Source organism: Phaseolus vulgaris, chromosome 4 (genome assembly GCF_051622355.1).
Source record: "Phaseolus vulgaris cultivar YP4 chromosome 4, ASM5162235v1, whole genome shotgun sequence".
NCBI lineage: Eukaryota > Viridiplantae > Streptophyta > Magnoliopsida > Fabales > Fabaceae > Phaseolus > Phaseolus vulgaris.
Window position 1 is genome coordinate 7810359 of NC_143501.1, and position 11262 is coordinate 7821620.

The window sequence follows — 11262 nt, forward strand, 5'->3', positions numbered from 1 at the left end:
ATGTGTTTTTCTGCTCTAAGCTGACGTCTTTTTCTGTGCAAAAGCTGGACCAGATTTCTTCCTTGAAGACTGAAAGCCACTTCAACCAAAGTTTCAAAGAGGGATTCTGTTTGGCTATAAAACCCTCTGCAACTGTTTTCCTTCACAAAAATAACCCATTGGCTCATCTCTTGCTACATCTCTTTCTCTCCTTGTGTGTGTGCCTTTTTCTCATTCTGCTTTCATGGATTCCACTCCTCCTACATAAAAAAGGATTAAAACTAGGGTTGTGAGATCAGGAGGATGTCTTGAGGGCTGGTTTTCAGGAGATAATGAATTGATTGAGAAGTATTGCTTTGAAACAAGTAGAGAAGTGATAAACAACCCAAAAGTTATCTCCTTTGATTGGTTGAAAAGCCAAAAGCTGGACAATGTTAAGAGGATTCTCAAAGAACAGCTGTTGAAGAGGTTCTTGGATATGAAAGGAAACATCTATCCAAATCTCATTCGGGTTTTCTACACCAATGATGGCATTGAGGTATTCTCTTTTGTGGTTTTTGGGTGGTTTGCGGAAGCTTAGTTGTTTGTTGATGGATCAAGGCCCTCCTAGGAGGTGTGGCTGCCTTGGAGGTGCATGAAGAGTAGGGAAATGAGGGAGGTTCGGCCAGCCCCCTTTGGTAGGTGAAAGGATTGAAGATTAAGACCTAAATCTTAGGAAAGGGAGTAAAGTATGACTCAGGTTTGGCAGCATAACAATACTCAAATTAATCTTACAAAATGAGAGCCAAGCACCTCAATTTATAGTGTTTAGAGGGCTGGAAATTTAAAAGAAAGTGGAGGGAAATTCAAATGAATTCCCTCCCAAAAGTGGAGCCTAAATGAGCACATGGGGAGGGGTGTGTCTAGTTTGTATGGTCACCCCCTCCATGGGCTTTCTAGATCGACCTTGGTAAATTTAGAGGTTTTTTTAGAAACTCTAAGTTTACCTAGGTTGGTGTTTTAGGTGCCAAAATTAATTCTAAGAAAAATTACAAATAAAGTTCCTATGCTAATTTTGACAAGAAATTAAAGTCTACTCTACACTAGAGTTTATGGCATTTGAACATGTAAAAGAACGTCTTCTTGGATCCTCTTGGCCATAACTTTAGGGTTGACCCAAATCTATCCTTTGGTGGGCTTGCATGTGGGCTTGTGCTTGGGCCTCTTCCATCAACCAACTTGAAATTTGAAGGTAATTAAGGTTGTGGATATGGAGATCACTCATGAGATGTGGGCTTTTGTGGCTGGCCTAAAGTATGTGGGGTTGAGAATCAACAAAGGGAACATTGGTGTGGTGGAAGACTTCAACAAAATTCAATATTACAAAAGCTGTTTGAAGAATCCACATGCACAAGTAAGGACTTGTTCGGTTGGAGGGCTGAAATTAGATGAAAGGTTGTTGGCTCTCTTTGTCACTTGGATTCTAACACCAAGAGGAAGCAATCATTATGTTCTAACTGAGGAAGATCTTGTCTACATCTACTACATTATGAACAAAGTCGAGATTAATTGGATTCATATCATCTACTACATTATGAACAAAGTCGAGATTAATTGGAGCATATGCAAAAGTCTTTGAGGTTAAGTGATTATCATTACCCTTATGCTATCTTGATTTCTAAATTGTTACACTGTTTTGAAGTAAATCTTGAGGGTGAAACATCTGAGTTGGTGAAGTCAACATTTGAAGTGAACAATGGATCATTAAGCAAAATGGGTTTTACCAAGATTAATGGAAAATGAGTAAGTAAGGATTATGGACAAGGTAGTTCCTCAAGTGGTCTTCATGCTGAACATGGTGAAGAAGATCAAGAGGATGCTGAAGGTACTGATATGGAGCTTCCAGATGCAGAACAACCTGCAATTGATTTTGGTGTTGGGACAAGTGCTAGACATCAAGGAGATGGGACTCCTTCAATGACTTCCTTTGAGAGCTACATGGTGAATAGGCTAGATGGCTTTGCGGAAAATCAAAGGAATCTTCATGCTCTTTGTGTTTCAAACGCTTGACGAACAAATTGTAGCTGTTCAGAATCAAATTTTTGAGCTACAATATGGAAAGGAAGACTGAAAAAAAAGGATGCTTTGATGTCTCCAAATCCAAAAGGAAAGCTTGAAGACCTTGCTGCTGGGTGTGTGTGTGTTGTCTAGTTGTTTGAAACTTGTTAATTCACTCCTTGAGATGATACAAGTTCATTTGAATCTTTAACCTTTTGAAAAGATGTGTTTTCTAAAAAGCTATCCAAAATTCAACAGGTTGTTTACCTTAGTTGTTTTTGAAAAACTTGGTTGACTTTGCTGTCAAACCAAAACAATTGATTGTTTCGACAAAACAACCGATTGTTTTCCTGAAAACCTTAATAAAATTCTGTTAAGCGGTTTTAATATGTTTTAAATGATCCTAACTAACTTGGCTCCTTTATTTAATGATTTTGACCACTTGGTTGGTCTATATAAAGGTGGTTTTACGCTCCTAATCTTGAAGTAACAGAAAGAGTTTATCAAAACAGTTTTTCCAAGATTTGAAAGAGCTTTGGATCATTCTTAAGTGTGTGGAATAAGATTGAGTTGTAATTCTAAAATTTAAGCTTTGTAATACCCAGGTGTATTCTATTCCCTTCTTCCTTGATTACTGTATTTTTGTAGTTGTGTTGCCAAGGAGTGTTGTGTGTTCTTGAGGGGTTCAAGATCAACACTCTTGGTGTGGTTTGCCAAAGGTAGTGTGTTTCTTGAGGGGTTCAAGGTCACTACTTTGGTGTGTGGTGTTTGTAATCTGGTTTTGATTGCATAGTGGAATACCTAGTGGTTTCTGGGGACTTAATGTAGCTCTTGGTGTAAGAGTGAACCAGTATAAATTGCTTGCGTGCTTATCTCTTACCCTTAACTCTTTAAATTCTGTTTTTAAGTTGTTTTTATAAACTGCTGATAAAAACAACCGATTGTTTCGACAAAACAACCGATTGTTTTTCTGATATCATCTTAAAACAGTTTTGGGTATTTGTTTCCTTAATTCTTTTCTTTGTAATTCAGCATTGTTTTTCATTATACCTTCAAAGTTTGCGAAAATCCCTCATAAACAATTCACTCCCCTCCTAATTCTTTTTTAAATGGCTGAGAAGTTTTCTTTTGGGGAAGGTGCCTGTTTAAGCAAACCACCTTTGTTCTGTGGTATGAAGTATGAATTGTGGTGCATAAGAATGAAATTCTTTGTTGAATCTATAGATAGAAAAATCTGGAATGTTATTACAAATAGCTATCTCATGCCTATATCTGAAAATGTTTCTTCTGAAAGAGAACATCTTGATTGTGTAACTATGAACATCATTGTATCTGCACTTGATTCTAATGAATTGCTCAAGGTTTCAGAATGTAGTTCTGCCAAAGAAATGTGGAATACCCTTGAAGAGTATCACAAGAATCCAAGGAGTGCCTTGATGGACAAAGAAGAATCTTTTGTTGAATCTTTCTCTTCAGAATCTAGAAAAGAGGTTTGTCTAATGGCAAAAGAAGAATTTGGATCAAGTCAAGCTGCTAGGAACAAAGTCTTCTTCTTGAGTGAATCTATTGGGGTTCTCTGTGAAAAGGTATGAACAAATTGCATACTGCATTTTCATCAATTTTAAAAGATATATTCTAGTTATGAAAAATGTTCTTTTTGCTGTCACAGTAAAACAACCGATTATTTTTTAAAACAACCGATTATTTTTCCTCTAGTACCTTTGTATAACGTTGTCAAGCTTGTTTATGCATGATTAAACCTATTTCTCTTTTTCAAATCTTGCTTTTGGACAAATATACATTGAGTGTGCCTCAAAATTTGATAATAAAAGTTATATCCACTTGTTTTCTTGAAAGCTCTATGCCATACTATATTATTATTCTGATTTCTGCTTTGTACAACCCTTCTCATTGTCTATTTGTAGATCAAATAGGGGGAGAAGTTTATGCTTGATTTGGTTGTATAGTTAGCTTTAAATATGTGCATTATGTTGTTGTTTCTCTGCACTTGAAAGCACTTGATTACTTTAATTTTTTCTAGTTTTTCTGCTAATGTTGTATATGCAGAAAACTGGTTTGTGTGTGTCTTGTTATCTTGTTGCTATACTTGCTTTGTATATGCATCAATTCTGTGTTACAGGACCTTTCAAGTACAAGTGCTATGATGAAAAATGATCAAAGTGATGCTTCTGGTTCAAGAGTATACACCTTACTCAAATTCTTGACAAGTCAAAATTCATGACCTATGTAAAGTAAGTTGTATATGTTCATCCTATGCTTTTGGCTTCATAAGACCAAATGAGATTCTAAACATGCTTGAAGTAATGCAAAGGTATGAATGTATTTCATTATGCCTTTCCCATCACTTTGAAAGATGATTTGCTTTGAAAAATAAAATTTTTCTTGCTGTCTCAAAAAAACAATCGATTGTTTTCATGAAACAACCGATTGTTTTACCTCTGGCACATTTGAATAAAGCTGTTATGATTTCTTATGCATGATTACAGATGTTTATTTTCTTTCATAACTCATTATGAGTCAAATATGCATTCTTTGTGCCTCTGAATTAGATCATAAAGAGATATATTCTTTGTTTTCCTTGAAATTCAAAGCTTTTTATGAATAGAAACCACATTGGTGGTTATGGGGTTGATGAATATTTATGAATGTATCTTTGGATTATCTGGAAGGTTTGCTCTTAACAGAAGAGAGAATGTGTCTACCAAATCCAACTCTTGAGCAATCATTTGACCAACTTGAAGATTAACTTTTTGAAGTACTCCATTGTTGGGTGCTGCTGGATGAAGAAAAGATTGGGGGAGAAATTGTGGTCTCCTTGCTGAAATTTATGGGGTCTATGGTACTTTGATTTTGTTGTTGTCATAGCTTTGATACACCATAGATTTTGCTGCAATTCTGATATGGTATCAAAGTTTTGTTGCTGAAATGGTGCTGCTACAACACACAGGTTTTCTGGTTTATCATGTTGCTGCTATATGCTGGAAATTCTACTGTTTGTATCCCTTCTTTCATTCTATTTGAGAAGACAAATAGGGGGAGAATGGTGTGGTTTTATGTGTTGTAATGCTGCTGCTACACTATGGTGTTATCTGGTTTTATCATGGTTTAAATTCTGCTGCTGCCATGCTCTTATTCACCATAGTTCTGCTGCACACAAGTCTCATTTTGGCACTGGTTTTTATGGTTATTTGACTGGTTTTTCTGCTTAAAGGCTTATGCAGAAAACTGGTTGTGTGCCTTGGTATCCTGCTGGTATACTTGCTTTGTATATGCACAAATTATGTTTTGCAAGACATTTCAAGTTCAAAAACAACAACACAAACAAACCAGGGATTTGTCTTCATCAAATAGGGGGAGATTGTTGAACAAGATGCTTTGATGTCTCCAAATCCAAAAGAAAAGCTTGAAGACCTTGTTGTTGGGTGTATGTGTATTGTCTAGTTGTTTGAAACTTGTTAATTCACTCCTTGAGATGATCCAAGTTCATTTGAATCTTTAACCTTTTGAAAAGATGTGTTTTCTAAAAAGCTGTAAAAAATTCAACAGGTTGTTTTTCAAAACAACAGGTTGTTTTACCTTAGCTGTTTTTGAAAAACTTGGTTGACTTTGCTGTCAAACCAAAACAATCGATTGTTTCGACAAAACAACCGATTGTTTTCCTGAAAACCTTAATAGAATTCTGTTAAGCGGTTTTAATATGTTTTAAATGATTCTAAGTAACTTGGCTCCTTTATTAAATGCTTTTGACCACTTGGTTGGTCTATATAAAGGTGGTTTTACGCTCCTAATCTTGAAGTAACAGAAAGATTTTATCAAAACAATTTTTCCAAGATTTGAAAGAGCTTTGGATCATTCTTAAGTGTGTGGAATAGGATTGGGTTGTAATTCTGAACTTTAACCTTTGTAATACCCAGGTGTATTCTATTCCCTTCTTCCTTAATTACTGTATTTTTGTAGTTGTGTTGCCAAGGAGTGTTGTGTGTTCTTGAGGGGTTCAAGATCAACACTCTTGGTGTGGTTTGCAAAAGGTAGTGTGTTTCTTGAGGGGTTCAAGGTCACTACTTTGGTGTGTGGTGTTTGTAATCTGGTTTTGATTGCATAGTGGAATACCCAGTGGTTTTTGGGGACTGAATGTAGCTCTTGGTGTAAGAGTGAACCAGTATAAATTGCTTGCGTGGTTATCTCTTACCCTTAACTCTTTAAATTCTGTTTTTAAGTTGTTTTTAGAAACTGCTGATAAAAACAACCGATTGTTTCGGCAAAACAACCTATTGTTTTTCTGATATCATCTTAAAACAGTTTTGGGTATTTGTTTCCTTAATTCTTTTCTCTGTAATTCAGCATTGTTTTTCATTATACCTTCAAAGTTTGCGAAAATCCCTCTTAAACAATTCACCCCACTCTTGTTTAAGGCCATACATTCTAACAAAAACTAGTTAATGTGCTATTCTAACCTGCTGTTAAAGATGCTTTGGTTTCCATAATTTTTGCTTTGCAGGTGCTGCTTCAGATTCAAACAAAGACAAACACAAGCAACAAGGGATTTGTCTTCATCAAATAGGGGGAGATTATTGATCAAGAGTGATCAAGTGCTTTGAAGAATACAAATTGTGCTTTGAAGAATCCAAATCCTATGTGTTTAATGCAAGGTTGAGTTGTTGCTGTGTTTTGGGAGGGATCTGGGTAGTTTTATTTGTAATCAAATCCTTTGTTGAATCTAAAGCAAATGTGTTTTAAATCCTTTTTGAAATAAAGTGTTTTTCCAACTAAGTGAAAAACAACCTTTTGTTTTGTCGAATCAACCGGTTGTTTTACTCTTAGGAGTTTTTGAAAAGGTTGAAAATTGTTTAAGTTTGGTTGACTTAACTGCCAAACCAAACAATCGATTTTTTCGTGGTTTCAACCAATTGTTTCTTTGAAAATCTTAACAGAATTCTGTTTTGGGGGTTGAATGTGCTTTAAATGATTTCCAACTGAATACGCTCCTTCATTAAATGCTTTGACCAATCCTTGGAAAATATAAATAGTTTGTTTATGTTTTCAAACATGTAAGAAAAACATATTTGAGTTTTTCAGTTGTGAAAGAGTTTATTCAAGATTTGAACATTCACATCAAAGCTTTGGGTTTTCTAAGAGAGTGGAACAGGATTGCATTTGTATTGATTTCATATTGTTCTGTAAAAAGTGTAATCTCTTCTCAACCTTCTGTATTTCTGGTGTGGTGTTGCCAATGAGTGTTGTGTGCTCTTGAGGCGGTCAAGATTAATACTCTTGGTGTGTGATTTGACAAAGTGAGTGTGTTTCTTGAAGGGTTCAAGGTCACTGCTTTGGTGGATTGTGTGTTGTAATCTGGTTTGATTACTTAGTGGATTACCCAGTGGTTTTCTGGGGACTGGATGTAGCTCTTAGTTTAAGAGTGAACCAGTATAATTGTTGGTGTATCTTTCTCTTACCTTTAAACTCATTTAAATTATGCTTTTAGCTTTACTGGTATAAACAACCGATTGTTTCGCAGAAACAACCGATTGTATTTCTGTTGCTTTGCTGTTTTATTGCTCTTATTCTTTGCTAACCTGATTTCTATTAAGGATTCATACAAAGAATTTTGTTAAACTTTTAAAAATATTTCAAAAACCTCCCTTACACAATTCACCTCTGTCTCGTTTAAGACCATATATTCTAACAGAGGTACCCCTGAAATTCCTCATATTTATTCATTCGTTTTTTGCTGATAAAAAAAAATTATGCTACCAAAATAAGATGAACAACATTTCATCTTCCGTTCTCATATTCGCGCTTAAGTGTTTTCTAGTAACAATAAACCTATCCAAACCTTTATGAAAAACCCTCTACTCAATTGCAATTCTCATGTAAATATAGGGGGACACAAGCTTGAAGGTATATACAAGCATCTATGTATGCACAAACTTAGTTGGCAAAAAGGACTTCCATCTCTAATCACTCTTAACCATAACAAAAGAAACTAATATGTTAGCATCTAACATTTATCAGTAAAAAAAGCTAAATTAATTACTTTCATTAATCTTAATAAATGATTTTTTGGTATCTTAAAGTAATAAAATTAAATAAATATAATAATAACTTTATAAAATAATTTCACACCATGAAACCAAAAAAATTGTTTTTAAAAACATCAAACTTTCTTTAACAATTAATATGAGTGACTACAAATATTATCACGATATTTGTGATTTTTAGTTCTTTATAAAATAAAAATAACTCGCTAAGCAACGTATGTATTTTCAAATGGCCATTTATATTTGGTTTTTCTTATTACTCCGTAATGGGAACGTCTTATTTGTTTTATTTTCTCACAAAGACGACTTGTTTGTACATTTATTTTTTCAGTTTTTATAAAAGGAAAGAAAACCCAAATGATAGTTAAAACTGATACTATGAAATGCAAATGTTAAGTTTAAAAATAAGAAGTAAATTCAAATAAATAGATTATATATTTATATATTATAGAGAAGTCACTCACTTAATTAACGCATTTCAAATAACTCAAACTCTAAACCGTATTTAAAAAATAAACATGAGATCTAAATAATAATTCAAGTCAATGTTCACACATTGAAGAATGTAGACTTTTTCTAAGATTTAAAAAAGGAACACTAGTACATACTTTTGTAGGTAAATTTCATTAAACAAATGTAAATACAAAACAAGTTGCAACATTGATGACAATTTTATACTTTCATCAAATAGTTGGCTATACTCAAAAAGGACATTAAGTCATTGTGATGCAAAATTTGATTACAATGTGTTACAAATATAGCAAGTTTTTTAGTGTTCTCGAGTTCAACATAGCTAAGGAAGAAAGAAGTACAACATGAAATTGAAAAATCACATTTTTAATATTTGTAGGGGAAAATTCTAATAACTATTCATAAACCACTTAGGGGAAAACAAGAAAAAAATTAACTATTTATTCCTACAGTTGGAAAAAGATTTTCCTTATAAACTATTAGCTGACATATTATACCATGTGTATTAATATCAAGCTTCTCAACCAAGTGGGTCCTTAAGTCAAGCCAAGCTAGTTTATCGTCAGTTGTTCTGAAGAGTATATTGCTCATATTCGATATTCCAGTAGGACGCAGAAGGTAAGGTAAGGGTTCAAGAGTGATGAGTTTAGTCCATGTTTCCTTCTTACCAATTTCAGCCAAAATTGATATGGAAAAGGTAGTTGTTTTGTAATAGTTTGATATCAAAGCAATTGAACCATTTAAGAGAAATAAATGACTCTCCACCAATTTAATATTAAAATTATCATATATTTCTAAGGGTATATCGAAGGGGGGTAAGGGAGTTATAAACCATTCCTCATTGCTTAAGTCAAACGATACCAAATATGTTTTTTCAGGTTCATCATAACTTTCCCGCCAGTCACCCAACCAATGACACATCCCCTCTAAGTAGAATTTATTAAGTTTTTCACACCTTGGATAAATATATATATCAGATTTAGGTTTCCTCCACGAATTCCTTCTTAGGCTATAAATCTCCCACGGTCCATCCACATCCCATTCTTCAGCATCGTGGGTATCCTCCGAAAGAAAATTTGGATAAACAAATATTTTTCTAATTACCTTATAGTCATATCTAGTACAATCATAGCCAAATCCAACATACGTAGAAAAACGGCTCATAGAATCTGGTATATACTCACTTGGACTGGGAGGGATGATCTTAAATTCACCGCTAGATGGATTCCATAAATACATAGTGCCTAATTCGTGTGGGTGGAGGCAGAGAATTCCATTAATGCTAGAAGAACCCAAAGTAAAATATCCAGAACAATGACCCTTTGGCCAATTTACTTTTTCCATATTTTGAAACGACCTACCAGAAAGTGAAAATATGGAGGAATTATCAGGTTGACTGAGGCAAAGAAGGAGAGAGGTATCGTCATAGTAAGAATGTTGGTTAGATATGAAATTATTACGAAAGAGCTCCATGAAATTAGAATTTTCAAGCAAGAGAGCCCATGATTTGTGTAGGCATCCATATCTCTTAAGAGATTTCGAAGGTAGTTTGAAAAGAATGGAGAATGCAAGATCATCTGGTAAGTGATTCCCTAGCTTTTGAGCCACAAATTTATCGTACATCTCTTGGTTACGCAGCCAAATGTTAATGAGTTGCCAATGGTCTTTGTTGTTCTCACTCCAAAGGTAAATGGGATGGGTAATAAGTTGGCAATGTTTGCTAATAAGATTCTTTATGGTGGTCTCTTGCAAGTACTCCAACTGTTGACAACAATAAGTGAGCAAAAGAAATAACATAAAATATGGGAATGAATTAGTTTATGTACCTGGTTGTCCTTAAGGAAGAGGGTGATTTTGGTTCCCCTTGGGACTTGTTGGGCATTAATATCCTTGGTAACAATGAAAGGGGCACTAGGTTGAGATTCCAAAGTATATTGGTCATGGTCATTATGCTTAGTGGTGAGGATAACCTTCTCAGCAACCAGATAAGCAGAGTAGAAGCCAATACCCAAATGATCAACCAAATCTAAAACAAGCAATATGTCACATACTAGAATTAATGAGCATGGAATGAAAATGAAAGTTGAACATCACCACCTACCTACCCATTTTGGTCATGCCAATACCATTGTCAATGATAGAAAGTGTTTTGTTAACCTTGTGAGGGTTCAATGTAATAATTAATTCATCATTCAAAACGCTATTGTTCATGAGCCTCTCAAATTTAATTTTATCCAAAGCCTATGCATGCATACATAAATCAATAACGATTAAAAAAAGAAATGTAAAAATAACATATCAAATTTAATCGACAACTTACGTTAGATGCATTGTTGATGAGTTCGCGAAGGAAGATTTCTTCGTTCGAATAGAAAGTTTTCTTCATCAATCGCAACACCTTGGTCATCTCACCCTTCAATACCAACGTCTCATCATTCGCCATTGCAATTGCTTTAGAATAATACTAAAACTAAATGGAATCAATTTAACGAAGCAAAAACAACCCACAACCATACATTTATATTGGTTAACCATGACCACCAAATATAACCACTTAATACAAAACCACCATCCACATTTACTGTTAATTAATTAATTAATAATTAATTAGTTTTTAAATTTAATTAGTAAATTAAATTTTAAACTTATTAATTAATTGTTATCATTATCCACTTTTTTTAAACAAATAATTAATTTTTGGCTTATTCATTTTTGG

The 11262-nt window shown here is 34.1% G+C and overlaps 2 protein-coding genes across 2 annotated transcripts; both read right to left on the reverse strand.

Annotated features, from left to right (window-relative positions):
- Positions 1 to 8978: 8978 nt before the first annotated feature.
- Positions 8979 to 10275, reverse strand: LOC150027863 (F-box/kelch-repeat protein At3g06240-like). Its single transcript, XM_090300926.1, has one exon. It carries the CDS (start codon positions 10167 to 10169, stop codon positions 8979 to 8981), a length of 1191 nt encoding a protein of 396 aa, XP_090157052.1. The 5' UTR covers positions 10170 to 10275.
- Positions 10276 to 10279: 4 nt separating this feature from the next.
- On the reverse strand, positions 10280 to 10989 carry LOC137836398 (heat shock protein 90-1-like). The gene is made up of 4 exons (XM_090300927.1): positions 10867 to 10989; positions 10652 to 10787; positions 10373 to 10572; positions 10280 to 10291 (listed from the first exon to the last, which is right to left on the reverse strand). The coding sequence occupies exons 1-4, from the start codon at positions 10987 to 10989 to the stop codon at positions 10280 to 10282; spliced, it is 471 nt and encodes a 156-aa protein (XP_090157053.1).
- Between the last annotated feature and the right edge of the window lie 273 nt (positions 10990 to 11262).

Excerpts from the sequence above, each read along its gene's own strand:
- LOC137836398 (XM_090300927.1), bottom strand. The coding sequence starts at position 10,989 with ATGGCGAATGATGAGACGTTGGTATTGAAGGGTGAGATGACCAAGGTG. Across the intron at positions 10,788-10,866 it reads TCATCAACAATGCATCTAAC|GCTTTGGATAAAATTAAATT; the intron begins GTAAGTTGTCGA and ends ATGCATGCATAG. Across the intron at positions 10,573-10,651 it reads TATTGGCATGACCAAAATGG|ATTTGGTTGATCATTTGGGT; the intron begins GTAGGTAGGTGG and ends TGCTTGTTTTAG.
- LOC150027863 (XM_090300926.1), bottom strand. The coding sequence starts at position 10,169 with ATGTACGATAAATTTGTGGCTCAAAAGCTAGGGAATCACTTACCAGAT.